The 18,350-nt window shown below is 40.0% G+C and overlaps 1 protein-coding gene across 3 annotated transcripts in view; it reads left to right on the top strand.

Moving 5' to 3' along the window:
- The window catches only part of stxbp1b (syntaxin binding protein 1b), a 38,072-nt gene that overhangs the window by 4,510 nt on the left and 15,212 nt on the right, over positions 1–18,350 (top strand). For all 3 annotated transcript variants that reach the window (XM_033620252.2, XM_033620251.2, XM_078170956.1), the window contains exons 2-11: positions 3,392–3,441; positions 3,575–3,656; positions 3,980–4,056; positions 4,407–4,485; positions 6,757–6,860; positions 9,037–9,185; positions 11,306–11,390; positions 14,645–14,775; positions 16,874–16,981; positions 17,183–17,243. In XM_033620252.2, coding sequence (XP_033476143.1) covers positions 3,392–3,441; positions 3,575–3,656; positions 3,980–4,056; positions 4,407–4,485; positions 6,757–6,860; positions 9,037–9,185; positions 11,306–11,390; positions 14,645–14,775; positions 16,874–16,981; positions 17,183–17,243 — 926 coding nt within the window. The remainder of the gene's footprint in view (positions 1–3,391; positions 3,442–3,574; positions 3,657–3,979; positions 4,057–4,406; positions 4,486–6,756; positions 6,861–9,036; positions 9,186–11,305; positions 11,391–14,644; positions 14,776–16,873; positions 16,982–17,182; positions 17,244–18,350) is intronic.

Here is an 18,350-nt window from a genome sequence, read left to right as displayed (position 1 = left end):
TAAGACATTTTTAACACTGATTCTCGCTTCACCTTCACATCTCTGAAAAATCCACCTTTTCAAGCTGGCATAGTCTGATCTTGACTCGAATAGTGACACACACATCGAGATTTGCACTGATGATAGCGCTGATAGTTTTTAGAATGATGATTTTTACAGTTGTCTTATTAAGTTATTATAACTGCTTTGCTGATTTTTATGATGTATGGCTACATGGCTGCTTGTTTTTTGTTTTTTATGGTGTCCTTGAGATCTCTGAAAGGTGCCTATATAAAATCCATTATTATTAGTAGTAGTATTATTATAATTGCTTATAAATGCAGCATTTTCCATTACAGTTTTCATTAACATAACATTTTTATTGAATATATGTGCAAAATTCCGCTGCAAACTTATTTCACTTCTGGTTAGCTGGTTGAACAGGATTTTAAACCTTGGGGATGTTTCTGATATGCTTAGTCAAGATAATGAGATACTAACTCAAGTCAGAATTTTGGTTTAGCCTGACTATTTTGATTCTGATTATGTATCACAATTTTGTGACTGCAGGTTTTTTTAAATACTATGTTGTAGAAAAAACTATTCTAAATGCCATGTGTATCAGTTTGTACACATCTCCCTGTTTGAAAAGAATGTTATGTAGATTTGCAGCCCCGTCTCCTTGAAATTATGTTTATATAGAACTAATTTGAAACAGCAAATATGTTTTGAGAACAAAAAAAATGCAACTGTTAAGTTTAAAAAATAATACTGACAACATATTGCAGGCGTTTTTCTACCTTCTTGCAATATATTATCAAATCGTAGTGACAACAGCATTTTTTAGTTTAGTTATTTAGATAGTTATGATGGGCCCCAGACAGACATATTGTCTTGTCACATGATCAGAGACTTCAGTCATGATTGCATATCTCTATATAACAAAAAAATACCAAAGAATATATGAAAATGTAAGAAATTGTTAATTTAATTTCACAATTTTAATTGTGGATTTATATATATAGAATAGGCATTGAATTTTGTTGCAGATGCTATTGGCTGTTTTACAAAAAAAGAAAAAAATAAACATGACAGAGATGGGTTTGACTTTCTCAAGTGCATATATAACAAATTGCACTGTTTTTAATTTAATGCAAGTTCTTCTTTGATAACAGGAATATTTCTAAAGGTAGCAATAGCTCATAAGGGCCCATTCCTCAACCAACAAATTGTTGGAGGGCCCGCTCTCTCTATATGCTTTGTTATAATATTTAACTGAAATCAGGATCTTTCCCTAACCTTAACCAAAGTGTGTTTGTTGCCTCAACCTAAGACAGGAGTCTGGTCATGTGGGACATGAATGTAATGTTCAGTTACCTGATAGAAAAGTTGGCTCTGAGCATAATCTAGGCAGTGATTACATTGCTGCAACAATGTAATTAGGACAGCAGTTTATTGACGTCGATACGTAATGTCTAAGAGACAGAGTTGCAATTTAAGGACTGTTTGTTCATACAGTATGAACACAGTGGTGCTTGTGGCAGGGTTGGAAAGGTTACAGTTACTCAGACAGTGTTGTAACTAATGTCTCAATGAAAAGAACAATCTCCTTTACTATCATGTCTGCTTTTACTACAGTAAGCCGCTGAGTTGACATTGTGTTTGCCAGAGAAGAAGAGCTGATCCTCTACCTAGTCAGAGCTAGTTGGTGTGATAAAATACAGCATTATAGACCTGAATTAGACAGATCTATCTGCCACAGTAACAACAGCCTGTTGTTGTTTATCCAGCATGTGAAAGCTTGTGAAAGCTTGTCAGGTGGAGTTCCATTCTCTCACTAACACTTCTCCTTAATCCTGTCGACCAATTGGATAAACAGGACCATTCACATTTACTGTCACAGCCAGCTTTGCTCAGAAAGCAGGGTCTGATGACTGATCCACCTTTGTGGAAATGTTTTATGATAAATCATACAAGCTTGTCCTTAAATCTGTGACAAACAGAAATTTTTTTTCCAGTTTCATCTTATGTCATTCACAATTATCATCATTAGCCACACAGTTGGCGTACTATTGCCATGTGGTCCCAAAGTCATGGTAATGTGTTTATGACACCGTAGGAACAGCTCTCAAGTGAAATGTCACTGTGGCTCTCTGTGGAACCAGGACATGTTGACTTATTTTGGATGATGAGTGCTTATCTGTGTATTTATCTGCATGTGTGTGTGCGAGCCAGTGATGCTACTTCCCCGTGATGTCACATCCGCTGACACAGAAACGGCCCAGAAATAGCGGTGGGGAGTGGTGGACGGGGTAAGAGGATTGGGAGGATTGGCAGATTAGAGACAGTGATTGCAGTGGGCCCGTCCCTCCCAGCGCTGTGTACCTTCATGTTCAGTCTGACAGATATGACAGTTGCTTAAACCCCCAGTGGGAAAAATTTGGATATGCTCCTCATTGACACAAGTGACAGGCTGTGAAATGCTTGATCCTGTCTTACATTAGTTTGATTCAGACATTTAAAGCTGACACATCTCCCTGTGCTATTCCATCTCTAATAGGTTCAGCCCTCCATTATTGATTATATTGCAGTATATGGTATAATGTTATTGTTATGATGAGGATGATCCTGTTTCCTCATGAGGGATCATGTTATTTCTCTGGTCCCTCTGTTTCCCTGCTGTCCAATTGCACAGCAGCTGTGTGGGCGTACATTATCCCTTGTGGTAAAGGATGTCAAGAGATTGCATGCATGTGGCATTTTCATGCCTCTGTTCCCCCGATAGCCCTCACCACAGACATCATGTCCTCTGTCCCATTCTCTGTCCCATTCTTGTAAATGCAATATCTCAAAAACACTGTAAGGGGATTTATTCAAATTTGGCACAAACGTCCACTCGTACACAAAGATGAACTGATGAGGTTTTGGTATGTTTTTGGCCATAACTTCAAAATTCATATACTAATTAAAACAAAATTCACAGAAATATCTAATACGATAAAATGATGACAGTTTATATCCAAAAGGTCAAAGGTCAGCTTCACAGTGACATAATAATATTATGGAAATACTCTTTTTTTTTTTTCTCCTCAAGGGGATTAATAGAAGGGGAGAATAGTCACACTGCAGCTATCCCTAGATGCGTAATTATGGATTCCTGCTGCTGGCAGCCACAGGTATTTAGCTGATAATGAATTTAGAGAGGTCTGAATGAGCACCTCAGCCAGATGGAAACACTTGTAAACATAATCTATTGACAACACGGAGGATACTTTTTGCCTCAGCAATTTGCATGTATTATCATGCTGTTGTTTTCTCTGCTCTTTATTTCTTTCTCTCACTAGTTGAACTGTTGTGAATGATTTTATTATGTGAAATCCAGGTTTTATGTGGATGTCTTCCTTCTTTACAGAGATAATGAACAATGTCATCAAGAAAGCAAGAGAAAAAGGAAAATGGAAGGTAACAATCCTGTTATTCTGATCAAGTTTGGCATCATTCCTCATTGACCTTGACGCTGAATATGACTAAAACCATGTGAGATATCAACAAAAAAATCCCTTTGAAGCCCTCGCTGTGTGTAACTTTGTTATAGGTGCTGGTGGTGGACAAGCTGAGTATGAGGATGATTTCCTCCTGCTGTAAGATGACAGACATCATGTCAGAGGGAATCACCAGTAAGTACCACCTAGGTCACCTCAGTTCACTTTTGCAGCTTTGAAACCACTTTAATAAACTTTAGTGCAGGTAAATTTAATTGGGTTCAGCTAGAAGGATCTATTAACACCCACCGCCATGCTGATGATTAATTTCTAGAATGTTCAAGTGAAACATTTATGGATAACCATTAATTATATTTGTTCGCTCTAAGTCAAGGACAGGTCCATTTCTTTGTGCTGGGTTTTGAAGGAAAGAGAAGTTATTATAAATTGGTGAGCCTAGTTGCAGTCTAATCTAGCTGATGAATGAGTATTGATTTTTGTTTTCCTGTGCTCTCCAGTTGTAGAAGACATTACCAAGAAGCGTGAGCCTCTGCCCAGCATGGAGGCCATCTACCTGATCACACCCTCAGACGAGGTAAATGATACAGCTCCTATAATGACTTCTATGGCGCACTATTTAGTATAATCTCTTACTGTAGTCTCACTGGCTTCCGTCATCCTGCAGTATTTTGCCATGTTGCCCAGCAAATGAGGAATGTGACTTTTTGTCATTTGAATACTTTAAAATGCAGTTCCTGTGGGTTTTATTGGTAGTTTGGTTTATAAAGATCCTTTAAATGTCATGTCATGATAAATTAAGAAACATGCTGGGTTTTTAATAAATATTCATTTTGACTAACTTTGTAAAAGATTGAAGAATTGTCCAAACTGTTGTTCCCTTTTACTTTAGTTCATAAGCCAAAACATTGTTCTCTGCTGTCTTAGTCTGTTGAGGGTCTGATTGATGACTTCAGAGACCCACAGAATCCAAGGTACCGAGGAGCTCACGTCTTCTTCACTGACAGTGAGTAAATCCATTCTACACCAACAATACTGTAGATAGATGGAATATCTGGGAACTCGAAGTTGATCTAGACCCTTTGCACACTTAATGCTGTTTGAAATACACAAATCCAGTTTTATGTTAGGAAGTACGAGTTACACAAAATGTTTAATAGTTAAATTACTAAAAAATTATTTCAAAAACCTTATTCCTTGCAGTGCCTGGTGTAAACATCCTTGAGCCAGGGTAGTAGTGGTAGAGTAGTGTCTATTGTATACTCAGCCTAACAAGTGCTCTTTGCTCTTGGGGTCTTTGTTCTGTGCTGCTTCCTTATTGTACAGGAAAATAAATTCCTCAATATTTGAGGGAATACCTGAAATTTGCTCAGGTGTCTGAGGTAAAACGATCCCTGCCTTGCCTTTCTCACCACTGAGTCAGTATGCAGTACCCAGGTCAGGCCCTCAGTGATGTGGATACCAAGGTATTTGAAGCTATGCACCCTCTCCACTGAGGACATGTTGATATACAGGAGAGTGTAGTTCCTTGGCTGCTTCTTCTCAAAGTCCACTATCATCTCTGTAGTTTTGCTGACATTCGTGGAATAGGTTGTTGTCCTGACACCAGTGGGTCATGTCCTCATTTCCCATTAAAAAAAAATAAAAACTAAAAAAACCTGCGTGCAATGCAGGGTCTCCTGAAAAAAGGGCCGAAACTGACTCAACTTTTGGCAATGCAATGCAACATCATCCAGGAAGGTGCTGCATTGGCCATTTTAATACTAGTAAGCGCACATTCCTGGTAGATGTCGTTTGTTGCCTTCAGATGGCGTCATGTTTACCATATTCATGATAAGAGTCGTTGTAAGTTGAAATTCATCTCCAAGTTCAGGGGCCAGTTGAACAAAGCTCCTTAACTTTGCTTGTTAAGTATGACACTTTCGTCTTATATAAAATACCTCAACAATAACTGACTGTGAAGATCCCGCTGGATAAAACTGCAGAGCAATTATTATTTGTAAAGGGGCTGAGAGATTGCAGCTTTGGAAAGTTGAGTGATCCAACTCCTGACAGTCACAACCATAAATTGACTTCCAGTCAAATGTTTAGTGCAAAATCAATTGCTCATCATTAAGTGTGTCCATATAACCTCAACTCGGACTTAAGATGTTTTGCGCAACTGGTCCCAGGATTTGTGACATGTTTGCTTATGTTTTTGAGAAAAGGCGGAGAGAATGGATGGTGGGTGGGATGCTATTTTATTGTATTTATGGTCGTATGGAGTCTTTCCTCATAATTGAATAATATGTCAGAGGAAAATGTTGATACTCCCAACTGTCTCATCTTTTTTCTCTGTCATTATGCCTTTGCATTTCCTGCATTAAATTGCCATTATAACCCTGCAGCATTTTAAAATTCTTCCCCATAATACTGCAACGCACTTTAATGTCAGATAAACCTTCAAATTCCCAAATCTGTCAGACAGGATTTCTGGATCTTATTTCATGTCTCACCACGACCTTAAAGGTTCAGTAGGTAACTTTGAAAAAAAAAAAATTTGGCATATTTGGTGAAACTGTCACTTAATGCTAACAGTAGTCAGAAGGCTGAAAGCAAAAAGCATGCCTAAAAGAAACAGTTAAACTGAGCCTTTGGTAAAAAGGATTTTGATTTTGGATTTTGATTGAAAGGATTCAAAACTAATGCTGCCGTAAGTCTTCTTCTGTCAACTTTTCTTTGCTGTTGTTGGTAAAGGGGTGATCATTTCTTTTCCATTGCTGGTGGATGTTTCTCAGCAATTGCATTTGCAAAGCTAGATATTGAAGATATTGATCTCGACTGAATGAGGGCTCTTTCTGGCTCTGATTGGTAGTTTCTATTTAGGCACTGTGAATTCTTGAAGGTGTCTTTAGAAGCATTAGGAGGAGCCAGAGGAACCTGAGTTTTTCACAGATTATCTGTCTCACGTACTACTGTCAGGATACAGAGACAGTTTCAGCAAACATGACACCTGAATTAAGCCACACGGCCCCACCAACACACCCCCTAAACCCGACACTGTGGGGTCCTGTGTCAGGTCCCTGTTAAAAACAATGAGGTGGGTGTAGTGTAATGCTGGTAACCATCAAACTGACCTTTATGTGTGAACCTTATTTTCTCTTCCTAAATTAGGTCAATTTAATGTTTTTCAATTTAACAAAGTTAGAACATTTGAGATTAACATGACGTTGGCATTCTTTTATCCAGCTAATAACTATCTCAGTAAGTCACCATATTTTTCTGTGATTCTCGCCAGCGATCCCAGACTTGCTGTTTGGACTGTTGACCAAATCCCGCGCCTCCAAAGCCATGAAGGCCTTGACCGAGATCCACATCGCCTTTCTGCCCTATGAATCTCAGGTAAAACACCATCTAGACTGGGATTAGACCGCAGAAGCTGCTCATTATTGTCTTACTCTCATATGATAGTTGTGGTTTGGAAGTACTTCAGTCTACAGTGTATAAAGAAACCTGCCTCTCTCTTGTTGCTTTGCATTGCATTTGTTTTCATGGTGAAATGTAGTGTAGGGTATTCTTATTGCATTATTTGAACGGTGTGTGTGTGTGTGTGTGTGTGTGTTTGTCAGTGTGTCTGCACTATACATCATCACTTTGTAACTATAAGCATTTTGGAGGAGGATAGATATGGTCTATGTTTTTTTTTTTTAATCAGTCAATCAATCAAGGCTGTCTGCAGCATATGTAGTCCTTTCATGAGGCCTTGAATTAAAGTCCTGGCTGGCACACTAAGAAATTATCTGACAAAATGGATATCTACTCATCATCATTTTTGTTGCAATTCATATAGCAAACCTAGTACCTCATACGGGCCTGTCACAATAATTACTTTATCGACTTATTGCACCATTTACAGGCACGACCTTGATCATTCGATATTCATTCAACTTTGATATTGTCCAGTGTATTCAAATGCGTATTTGTTTACATAAGAATGTCACCAAAGTTTTAGTCAACATGACATCAAAAATATCACCAGGGTTTTTCTGACTGTTATTAGACTTGGGCGCAGGAGTACTTTTTTCATATTAAAGTTTCAATGTCTGAAAATTCTTAAGAACTGAAAATTCATTTTTATGCTATCATATCATCATTACATCAGTGTCATAAAATGATCTCAAAATGGCAATAATATAGTTTATCTTGGAATGATATATTATCCAACACAAGTAGTTATTGTGACAGGTCTAACCTCATATTCGCCAAAAATGGCATTACTTTTTAGAACAGATAAAGTCATTGTGCAAATAGATATTGTGTAGGTGCAGTGTATTTCAAGATAAAACCTGGAGCAAACTCACCTTTAAAGTCCACATTCAGGTCCTTATCTCAAAATCCAACATAGAGCCACTGGTTAAACAATTAATCCTGGAAATATGGAGAAAATTGTGTTGGATTGTTCATACAACTGTTTGGATACAAAGAAGATAAAATACAGACACGTGGTGACATTTATAAAAAGATTACAGAAAGGGTAAGAAACAAGAGCAGTCAGCTCCCAAGACCTGCGTTGGGTATTATTCTGTGCAGGTTCAGGACTTCATAGGCTACCACACCTTTCACAATATATTGATTATAGCAGGTTTAAAAAGACTTTAGCTATCTTAACCATACTGTTATTATTTGTGTATAGTGTGAGAGCAACATCTATCCTTTTAACTTTAAACAGGTCGGCATCCTTGAAAGTATTCCTCTGCAGAGCTGCATCAAATTAATTATCTGTTTGCCAAGTGGGGGGACAACTTTGCAAGAAAAGGCTGAATTAAAATAAATATGGGGAAACAACAGGCCTTGTACCCTGTATTAAGCCCTTCACTCTATGATATTGTTCATCAATAGAGGGAGGAACAGTGCTGAAGAGGATCAGACCAACAGTGTTTTGTGCTGGATCAGCTTTAGCCCTCAATCCTCTGCTGTTGTCCTGTAGTTCTAATCCCGAGTGGGAGGGACACACCATACCAGCCCTGCCCCCCTGTCCTCCTCTCATCCCTTTAGCTGATTGGCTGACAGGACCAATGCTCATACTCTGCAGCCAATGGGAGCACACATAAGATGTGTGACAAGAGAAAGCACAGGGATTGTTATCATGTGATAGTCAGTAACAGATGGGTGCATGTACACATGTGTTTTTAAGTGAGTGTGTGGAAAAGGGTTTAATTAGTATCAGCGTTCAGGTGCCAGTGCCAACATTTATAGAGAGAAGCCTCAGGTGGCAAATATTTTGACCTTTATTATTTTGCCTTTAAACATTTTCAAACCCAAATTATTACTATTTACTCAATAATTAAAATAAAACACCATTGAAATAATCGTCAATCACTAAAACTCTTCATCAGAGCTGAGTATAAGAAAGTATATTAATGTATACCTGTGCCAAATACAATCCATCCTTGCTTTAGATCAGTTGAGGTTAAGGTGTCCCCACAGACAACCAGTATAGCAATATTCAATGTTGGGGTCCAGAATTAAGTTGAGATTCAACCTCATGTTGTCTGTCTGTCATGTCCTCTGTGTCCAGGTCTTCTCCCTGGATAAAGTGGATGCCTTTCAGGACTTCTACAGCCCCTTCAAGGCTGATGTGAAGAACAACATGTTGGAGCGCTGTGCTGAGCAGATTGCCACCCTCTGTGCCACACTCAAAGAGTATCCTGGTGTCCGATACAGAGCGTGAGACCAGCAAGGACAACACATTTCAACATTCTGTTTTTGTTTTGGGTTTTTGTGGCAAATTTTTAATATCATTGATATAGCATATGAGTGATAGAGGCCACATCTAAGTTTCACAGGACCAGACCTCTAATCATATTGACATGAGAATATTGCACTCCCATTGTTGCAATGGTGAATTCCAAAGCGAACATTTTGATTGGCTGCAGTAGCTGCATCATACACAGCAGGCAACATTTATTTCATTTTGTTCTCTCTGTCTGATTTTGTCCAAAAGGAAAAATCTAACAGGATGCTTACACTACAGCTGTTTTTACAGTAGCTCCAACCCAGTCAAAAAATGTTGCCATTGTACCTTTCTGCAAACCATGGCTATGTTACATTTGCACTTTACATTTCAACGGTGCTGTAGCAAAGTGTTTTTTGGTTTAGCCACAAAAACCACTAATGGCAAGGAGAAGATCACATTTTGGCTTAAAATACCCCCTTTTCGTGGCATTATACCTGCTTGATAAACAGAGATGGGTGGCTAAAAAACATCAACGTTTGGTGCCTAAAAAGCCGCTAGAAGCACAGTGATGACTTCCAAAATTAATGCTGGTTTTGTTGTTTGTTGGTCTCAAATAGTAGTCTGCAGTTAGGCATGTGTCTAAACTATCCACCATCCCCTTAACCTCCCTATGACAAAGTCAGCATATACACTACGTCACTTTAGAGACATTGCAAACCACAAATACACGTGAACATTTCACACGTATAATAACAGACATGTACAGTGCCAATGTTTTCCTCTGGTGACTAGGCTAGTGGCTCACATGCATAGTATAGTACTATACATTCTCAAGAATGGTCTCATTAACCTCAAAGTCCCCATGAAATGGAAGTACAAGTGTCTTTAGCTTGTGTACTGTGACGTATTTCCCAGTGACATGGAATATTTGCCTCATGTGCTGTTACAAGAGGGATTTAAATCAAATCCTTTGCATTTTTGGACTGCTAAAAAGTACAGAGGGCAATACAGAAATAAAGTGAAGTCTGCTGCAGAGCAGATTGTTGGCTCCACACACATCTCCTTCACCATTAGATCAGTGACATACGATAAGTTAGACACTGCCTGCACTGTCTATGTTTACGCCCCTGAGGAGGATGAGGGAAAGATGAATGAATTAGATTTCAGTCACGTTGTTTTGGAAATGAAAACAAGGTTTTTTTCCCACTGTTATCCAAACACACATATCTTCCTGTCTCTCTCCATATTATTCTCTTAGCTACTACAACCCACAAGCAGTGAAATTCGGTTTCATATGACCAGTCTGGCTAGTAGTTGCCCAAAGTTTCATGTGAATGCATGAAACTTTTGTGAATGCCACTGAGTGCAGGATGAGTCATCGCACATTTGAAACTGTTTTACTTGGTTTAACAGAAAGAGAAAATACAGGGATTTTGATGTAAAAATACTCTGATACTGATTTTTTAGATATATATTTGGTATATAACAATTGCTAATTAACAGGGAAACAGAATTACAACTGGGGAAATGTATATTTCATTTCATGGGGACTTCAAATGCAGAGTGAAGCAGGCCTTAGACTGTTCTTAGTTTCTAATTTACCCTGTTACTCAGTTAATGTAAGCTCATGTCCTCCATGCTTACCCATTTTTATCATAAATTTAAGAAAAATATAAATTTTCATTTCCATAACACTAATTCCATTAGTATACAGTAAATCCACAGTCATGCCATTCTCACGATATAGTTTCTTCTCTCTAACAGAAATAATATTTTATTCACTATCTATTTCCAGTCATTTTTATATTGCTGTTTATTGCTGTTTTCTGGATCACTGTGAAACCACTGTCATAAACCATATAATTTTCTGATGGACCCTTCATGTGAAACACCTACAGAAAGTGCTGTGTTTTATTAACAGTAGCTTAAAAGCAAGATAAATTTAAAAAAAAAGCGACATATAATAATTATTGAATAAAACAGTATTTCTGTTATTGAAGAAGTTATGATCTAGAGAAGCACAAACAGCATGTTCAAGTTTAAAAGGAGTGTTTGTCTGATGCTGTGTGTGTGTGTGTGTGTGTGTGTGTGTGTGTGTGTGTTGGCTCAGGGAGTACAAAGATTGTGCAGTTCTGGCCCAGATGCTTCAGGAGAAGTTGGACGGTTACAAGGCTGATGACCCCACCATGGGAGAGGTAAGGAAGTAAAGCTGAATGACAAATGGGGAGAATCATCTCCATGGGCTCTAGTTTCCCGGCGCAGCGCAGGTGGCGCAGGGTGGCGAACCCCGCGCAGAGCTAGTTTCGAGCAGCGCAACCCGAGGTGTGCTCAGTTTGGTAGTTTGGCAGACCGAGGTGCGCTGAGATGGGTGTGGCGGCGCAGCAGGGGGAGGTGTCGACAGATCCAGCTTGGCACAGTGACAGTTTCGTGCCAAAAGGCTTCACCGAAGGTGCGCTAAAAGCTCGCCAGCTGAAACCAGGTCTACTGTCAGCGCAGGCGGAGCGCAGCCGGTGTAAGCCGAAGTTTGTCTGACTGGCGGACAGTGTGCACACGTCACCAAAACCTCACAGGCAGGTTTCCAGAATGTCAGGCACATTAAGGATGCAATAAATACCCCCCAAAAAAACACTATTCAATGCAACTATCTGCAATCAGCACATAAATGTATCTCTATATCGACTGTCCCGTCACATCTGATGTCAGATCAAAGGGGATTGGCACCGTTTGGCACGTTTGGCACGCGTAATGGAAACCCAACCTGATTTGATTAACACAGCTGCAAACTAATGAGTTCACATCCCTCTCAGCCAACCACAAACAGCCACAGCATCAGATAGGGAGTATATATTCAGCATCTGTCATCTTAGAAAAGTCAAAAGAAAAGAAACAGAGTGAGACTGCGAGAGAGAAAGAGAGAGCGCGCGCGCACGAGGGAAACGCAACATTGATTTACAATTGTGGTGACCTCCTCCCAGGCTACCTTTGCATCATCAGCCCATGGAGGTCTGCTCACAGTTCCGTATATTCAGGCACTGCGAGCTTGGACCTCCCGGACCAAAACATCAGTTTCCTCCTGGGAGAAGTTTGGCCGCCTGACGCTGCTGCTCTCTTCTGCCATGGTGAATTGAGTAAACTCTCATTACGCCTTCACGCGGCATATTTAAGGGCGAGGAGAGGGGCTCATTGATTGGTGTGATGTGTGTAAAACCCACTCCACGCCTTCTCTCCTCCCTCTTTCCGACTTGCGCCGGTAGGAGGAACGGAGGTGGGAAAGAAGAGTAGCTGCGCCAGGCGCACGGTGTGCCAAACTCAATAGTATGTCTCTGCAGACCCGGAGACTGCAGATTCAGACCCGCAATTCTGGACCCGCAGTTCTAGACCCCTTGTTTTTCGTCCCCTACTGGACGGCTGTATAACTGCAACTAAATCAGCATCTCACCCAAACACCACTGTTTGAAAGAAGTTGGACTTTTAATGCTTTATTACAATTTACAATTTTAAAATTTTATTACACCCGAATAAAAATACCAAGATTTAATTGTTGATTTATGCCTGGGTGCTGTTCTGCATCATTATTGTTTGCTGGTTGTTCTGTATGGTTTGATCCAACTATTTTAGTTCTTTATTTCTTAATATTCATCAGACTGCTCTGACTAGCATGCCAAAAACTTGCACTGCATTGATCAAACCCGCTACAACATATAATAGGAAATGTCTGGTCTTGGGTGTCCAGTCCTCACTTTTGTTGTGGGAATTTGAAACAAAGGCTGTGAAATACTGAAATGGTTTGAAATGTTTTATTGTGTGCAGTGGTTACATCACACATCAGGGAGATCTGCAGAGAAAAAAAAGAAATCAAACATATCACAAAATTGAAAACAGAAACACTTAAAAAAAATTAAATACCTATCACAGTCTACACTGAAATACTGAAGATTCTGGAGCACAGCAAATACATTATTATATCGACATATTAACAATAGTGCCCCTTCCTTCGTTATCTGCCTTTCGATCCTCCACAAAACTCCTCCACTTCACTGTGGTTTCCCCTTTCTGGATTGTTATGTGCACCTTAAAAAGAGAGTCCCTAATTATTCAAAGTTAAAATTTTTCAACCATTTTACACACGTAAACAAGGCCAAAACCTAATAATAGACAAAAATACATTTCTGATCATCTGCGCTGGATGAGCTTAATTTCTATCCACAAAATCTCTAAATATATGCTATAGAGTAATATCAATGTAGTGATATAAACACACATGATATATAATATTATGAATAATAAAGGAAAAAATATATAAAAAAAATAAAGGTGTATTACATGATATACATGAATACAAAATTAACTTTTAGCATAAAGTACACTAATTGCCAATATGTAAACAGTTTCATGCTTGTATGAAAACGTAAGCCTATACACATTTTTCTCATATCATCCACTTCATTGCTTTAATCATTTATTCATGTTTAATTTAAAGCACATGCTAAAATTATTCATCATCGCGCTTCAGTTTCATGAAACAAAATGTGCAGGTCAAACAGTTCATTGCTAACAAGCTAAACTATAACCTACTACTTTAACCCATATTTGACGTGCCTTTCAGACTATCGTGGTAAAGACAGTCATATCATTTTAAACGTATCACTGTAAAACATGAAGTTCGCTCTCTAATTCAAGTCAACAAAATAGTTTAAACAAATAATATGATTCACATTCGGATCGTCGTCGGCCATATTCAATAGTTGTAATAGTATGTTGACTTCCAATGAAATAGAGGGCGCTGTCGCGAAATATAAGGTGTCCAGAACTGCGGGTCCAGATCTGCAGGTCTGAATCTGCAGTCTCCAAGTCTGCAGACACACCCTCCTCGCCAAACTTACAAAATCCGCCTGGCCACACCCAGTTGGCGAAGCGCAGGTGCGCTGCGCCTCCGCCGCACCCGGTCTGCGAAACTAGAGCCCCATGTGTGCATTTTTCAGCCTTCATAATGTCGCATATGACAGACATCATCTGTCAACACAATCTGGCATAGCCACAAGGTTACATTAATCCAGTCCTGATGGAGAATATAAATCATATGCTACAGCTCAATTATGTGGATTTTTATGTTTTGACTTCAACTGAAGGCTTTAATGCTCCTTTATTGGTTTAGAGACCCTCTTAAATGGACCAATAGTCATCAAGTTAAAACTAAGACAATTTTCATTGTTCATAATTACTGAAATTTTAGAGATGTTTTAACTAAGCAGCTTTAATGTTATATTTTTTAAAGTGGATACCAAAGTCTATGGTGAGCAAAATGATCAGACTTGGAATTTGAGCTTGAGTTGAGCGGATCCTGCATAATTATGTAATATTGGATGATGAGCTGCAAGTGAAGAGTATGACACATCTGTCAGTCCTCTGCCATGTATGTAGTATTTTGTCTCTGTTCTGATGCCTCCAGGGTCCAGACAAGAGTCGCACTCAGCTGCTCATTCTGGATCGTGGCTTTGATCCCGTGTCACCCATCCTGCATGAGCTGACGTTGCAGGCCATGGCTTATGACCTGCTGGGCATCGAGAACGACGTTTACAGGTAAAGACTCTACTAAGGGAGGTTTGACAGCTTCTGGGAATCACTGAGCTCAGCGTGCACCTGTCATTTCAGCCCAGTCAGAACATGCTGTCTTTATGCATCCTTCACAAGTATGCCTATGAATTATTAAGTATTATTAGAATTAGTAATGCACCAAAAATTGTATATAACCTGCAGAATCATGAGCCAGTATTCTGCATATAACACATGCATTTGTGAGGGGTGGGATCACATTACCAGTATACTGATGTGAGTAAAGACAGAAGTAGTCTGAGTGAGGAAGCAGGTAGGGGTGGTGGATGGGTCATAAAACACAAGACTTTCTGCCAGGACTGTCCCAGAGGAGAACAGCGTTCAGAATTCTGTGAGCTTTACTTGCTATACCTAACCACATTAAGTTTAGGTTACGTGCATAATAGTTATATCTAAATTCAGAGGCTGCAGCCTTCAAAAGCTTTCTTCATTTGAAGACTGTGTTCCAACGGCACAACAAAGGCTGGCCCATTTGGAAGGCTCCTTCAAATGCGGCCAAGAAATAAGGCCTTCTTTTCCTGAACTTAGAGGATAATATGGCTGATTCCTTCATGGCCCACTCTATCCCAAAATTCATTGCACACCAGTGATGATTGGTTATTGCAAAATATATGGCTTCCCTAAACACACTAACATTTTTCTAACATCCAAAAATACACATCTTAAACAATCTTAATTCAGTAATATAATAATTATGATAATAACACATCACATGCTGGTGTCACTGGTGGTAAAGCATCTCCTCAACTATGTATTGAAAATAAATACATTTATTTCTGGCTTCATTATTTAACTAAACTTGTAGTCTACTAACTTCCATTGTTAAGTACCACTGGTTGCTAGGTGACAGGAGCATCAGTGGATAGGGGCAGAAACAACTGATAATACAATCAGTAAATCCTCCATAGACCAGAGCGTCCCATTTCAGAGATGGCTCAACTGGGCCATTATGGTCTTCAAAGGACGTGGCGGATGTAGACCCCCAAGGCTGCATCCTTAGAAGGCTGCAGCTCCTGAAGTGAGACACAGCTAATGTCATTTGTGGGCCACTAATAATTAGATATCATATAAACTGTAGTCTCGCTCAGCAGACCTTTCTCAAGAAAAGAAAGGTCTGGCTGGGCCGACTCTCACTTTAAGATTGGAGAAAAAAAAACGCCCTGGCTGTTTGTATTTCTTTCAACCAATCACAATTGTTCTGGGCGGTGCCACAGCAACGGTGCGCTTGCAAAAATATTGCTGGGGGGAAACAGGTTTTGGTGTAACACGCACAAAAAATATCGCCTACAGGACGCGAACCATGGCAGAAAAATGGCTACATCCCTGCAAGATCAACCACCACAAAAGTTAGTAAAGGACGTGTTCAAAACTGCAACCAGAGGTGGTAGGGCGGGACTTCAGCGGGTGGCTCGTTCTGCCCAATGAGAGGCTGATCTATGCAGCGAACTTCTGCCCAATCAGACTATATGAACTGTGGTGTGTGCATATTAGTACAATATACAAAGCGTTGTATGAGGAATGTAGAAATACATGAAATGGGCATGAAGTCCTAAGGTCCAGTGTAGGGGGATGTATTGACAGAAATGTAATATATTTGGTGTTGCCAGCAGACACTTTAACATATTTTGTGCCAGCACCACATAATGGGTTGTTAAGAGGTTGTGTCCATTTCACATGTTCCTGTTAGACTGTGTTGGTCATTTCAATATCTGTGTTTTATTTTGCTGATTATTGTTACTGTCAGTTAGTTTGGGTTGTATATTTCTGTTTTGGCAGGATGGCCCTGTGGCTTAAAAACAACCCAAATGTCTCAGCTTCGCTCTGCAACATTTCATTCATTCTGAAAAATGCTTCAATAATAATTCAAACCAGTGTTTGCTAAAAAAAGGTCAATATGGTAAAACAATGCCCTATCTTAGTACAAAGAAGAAACAGAAAAAAGAGAATAACTGCACTGACATAAAGATGATCAAATTCTTCAGTGTCGATCTGCATATTTTTGTGTTTATTCTAACAAATAGATACACATCCACAGTCTGTAAACCTCTGTCGTCCTCTCTGTCAGCTTTGAGACCAGTGGGATGGGAGAAACGAGAATGAAGGAGGTATTGCTGGATGAGGATGATGACCTGTGGCTGACTCTGAGACACAAACACATTGCAGAAGTGTCAACGTGAGTGGCTGTGACTTTCTACCCACATGTACACATTCACGGCACGAACGAAAAAACCCACACTTATGTACCTCTACCACAAACCTGCAGCTCTGTCACAAATCTGTCTCAGAGCATTATTCCTCTCAGGAGTCAGCAGAGTCACAGAGAACCTTCTCAGTTTTCATTCATCTGTTCATTTTTCCTCATTTCTCTGCACAGGGCTGTGACTCGTTCTCTGAAAGAATTCTCTGCCAGCAAAAAGATGAACACTGGGGAGAAGGTAGAGGACACACTGTATGACTCTGCTCCTGTTTCAGGATCTCTTACTGTGTTCCTGCTCCTAAATGTCCTTCACACAGAGGTGGAAAAAGTACCAAAGCATGGTGCAGTACTTTATTGGCATTTCAAAGGGTGACTTCAACCTTCACCCTATTTCACCATGTTCTTGTGTCTAAGGCCTCTAGTTTCCCGGCGCAGCGCAGGGTGGCGCAGGGTGGCGAACCCTGCGCAGAGCTAGTTTCGAACAGCGCAACCCGAGGCGCGCTCAGTTTGGTAGTTTGGCAGACCGAGGTGCGCTGAGATGGGTGTGGCGGCGCAGCAGGGGGGGGGTGTCAACAGATCCAGCTTGGCGCAGTGACAGTTTTGTGCCAAAAGGCTTTGTCGAAGGTGTGCTAAAAGCTCTGCTCCAGCTGAAACCAGGTCTACTGTCAGCGCAGGGGGAGCGCAGCCGGTGTAAGCCGAAGTTTGGCTGACCGGCAGACAGTGCGCACACGTCACCAAAACCTCACAGGCAGGTTTCCAGAATATCAGGCACATTAAAAATGCAATAATAGGGTGACCATATTTTGATTTACAAAAAAGAGGACACTCGGCTGGCCACGACATAGCCAACTTAAATGATACTCGCAGCTTACTCAAAGATGCCTTATCATTTTAATATATTTAAAATGTATATGTATGGATAGAAAATTCAGTTATATAACAAAATAATATCTCTCAAAGACAGAAATTCAGATAGGCCCCAATAGGGACTCACACACTAGAGTGTGGCGATCCGAGCCCGACGGTACCCGACAGGTCGGGCCAGGTTTGGTCAAAAATGTTGCTATAAATTGTATTCGGGCTCGGATCAGATTCAGCCAGCTTTCAGTGAAAATGTAGTGTAAAAATACATAAAATCCTATTGTCTGTCCTGTTTATTGCTTGGGCACTGTTATTTACGTGACAACACCTGAACATAACACACACAGACACACATTGGATGTTTGTTTCTACCTCTCCCCTCACTGGAAGTCTCGGACCTCCAGCCGCCTGCCTCCGCCTTGATTAAACGCTGAAAATAAAATAAAAGAGGGAGACAGGTTTTTCCTATTTTATCTTATTTTGT

The sequence above is a fragment of the Epinephelus lanceolatus genome, chromosome 9 (genome assembly GCF_041903045.1).
Source record: "Epinephelus lanceolatus isolate andai-2023 chromosome 9, ASM4190304v1, whole genome shotgun sequence".
Lineage (NCBI taxonomy): Eukaryota > Metazoa > Chordata > Actinopteri > Perciformes > Serranidae > Epinephelus > Epinephelus lanceolatus.
This window is presented reverse-complemented; position numbering and strand designations above follow the sequence as displayed.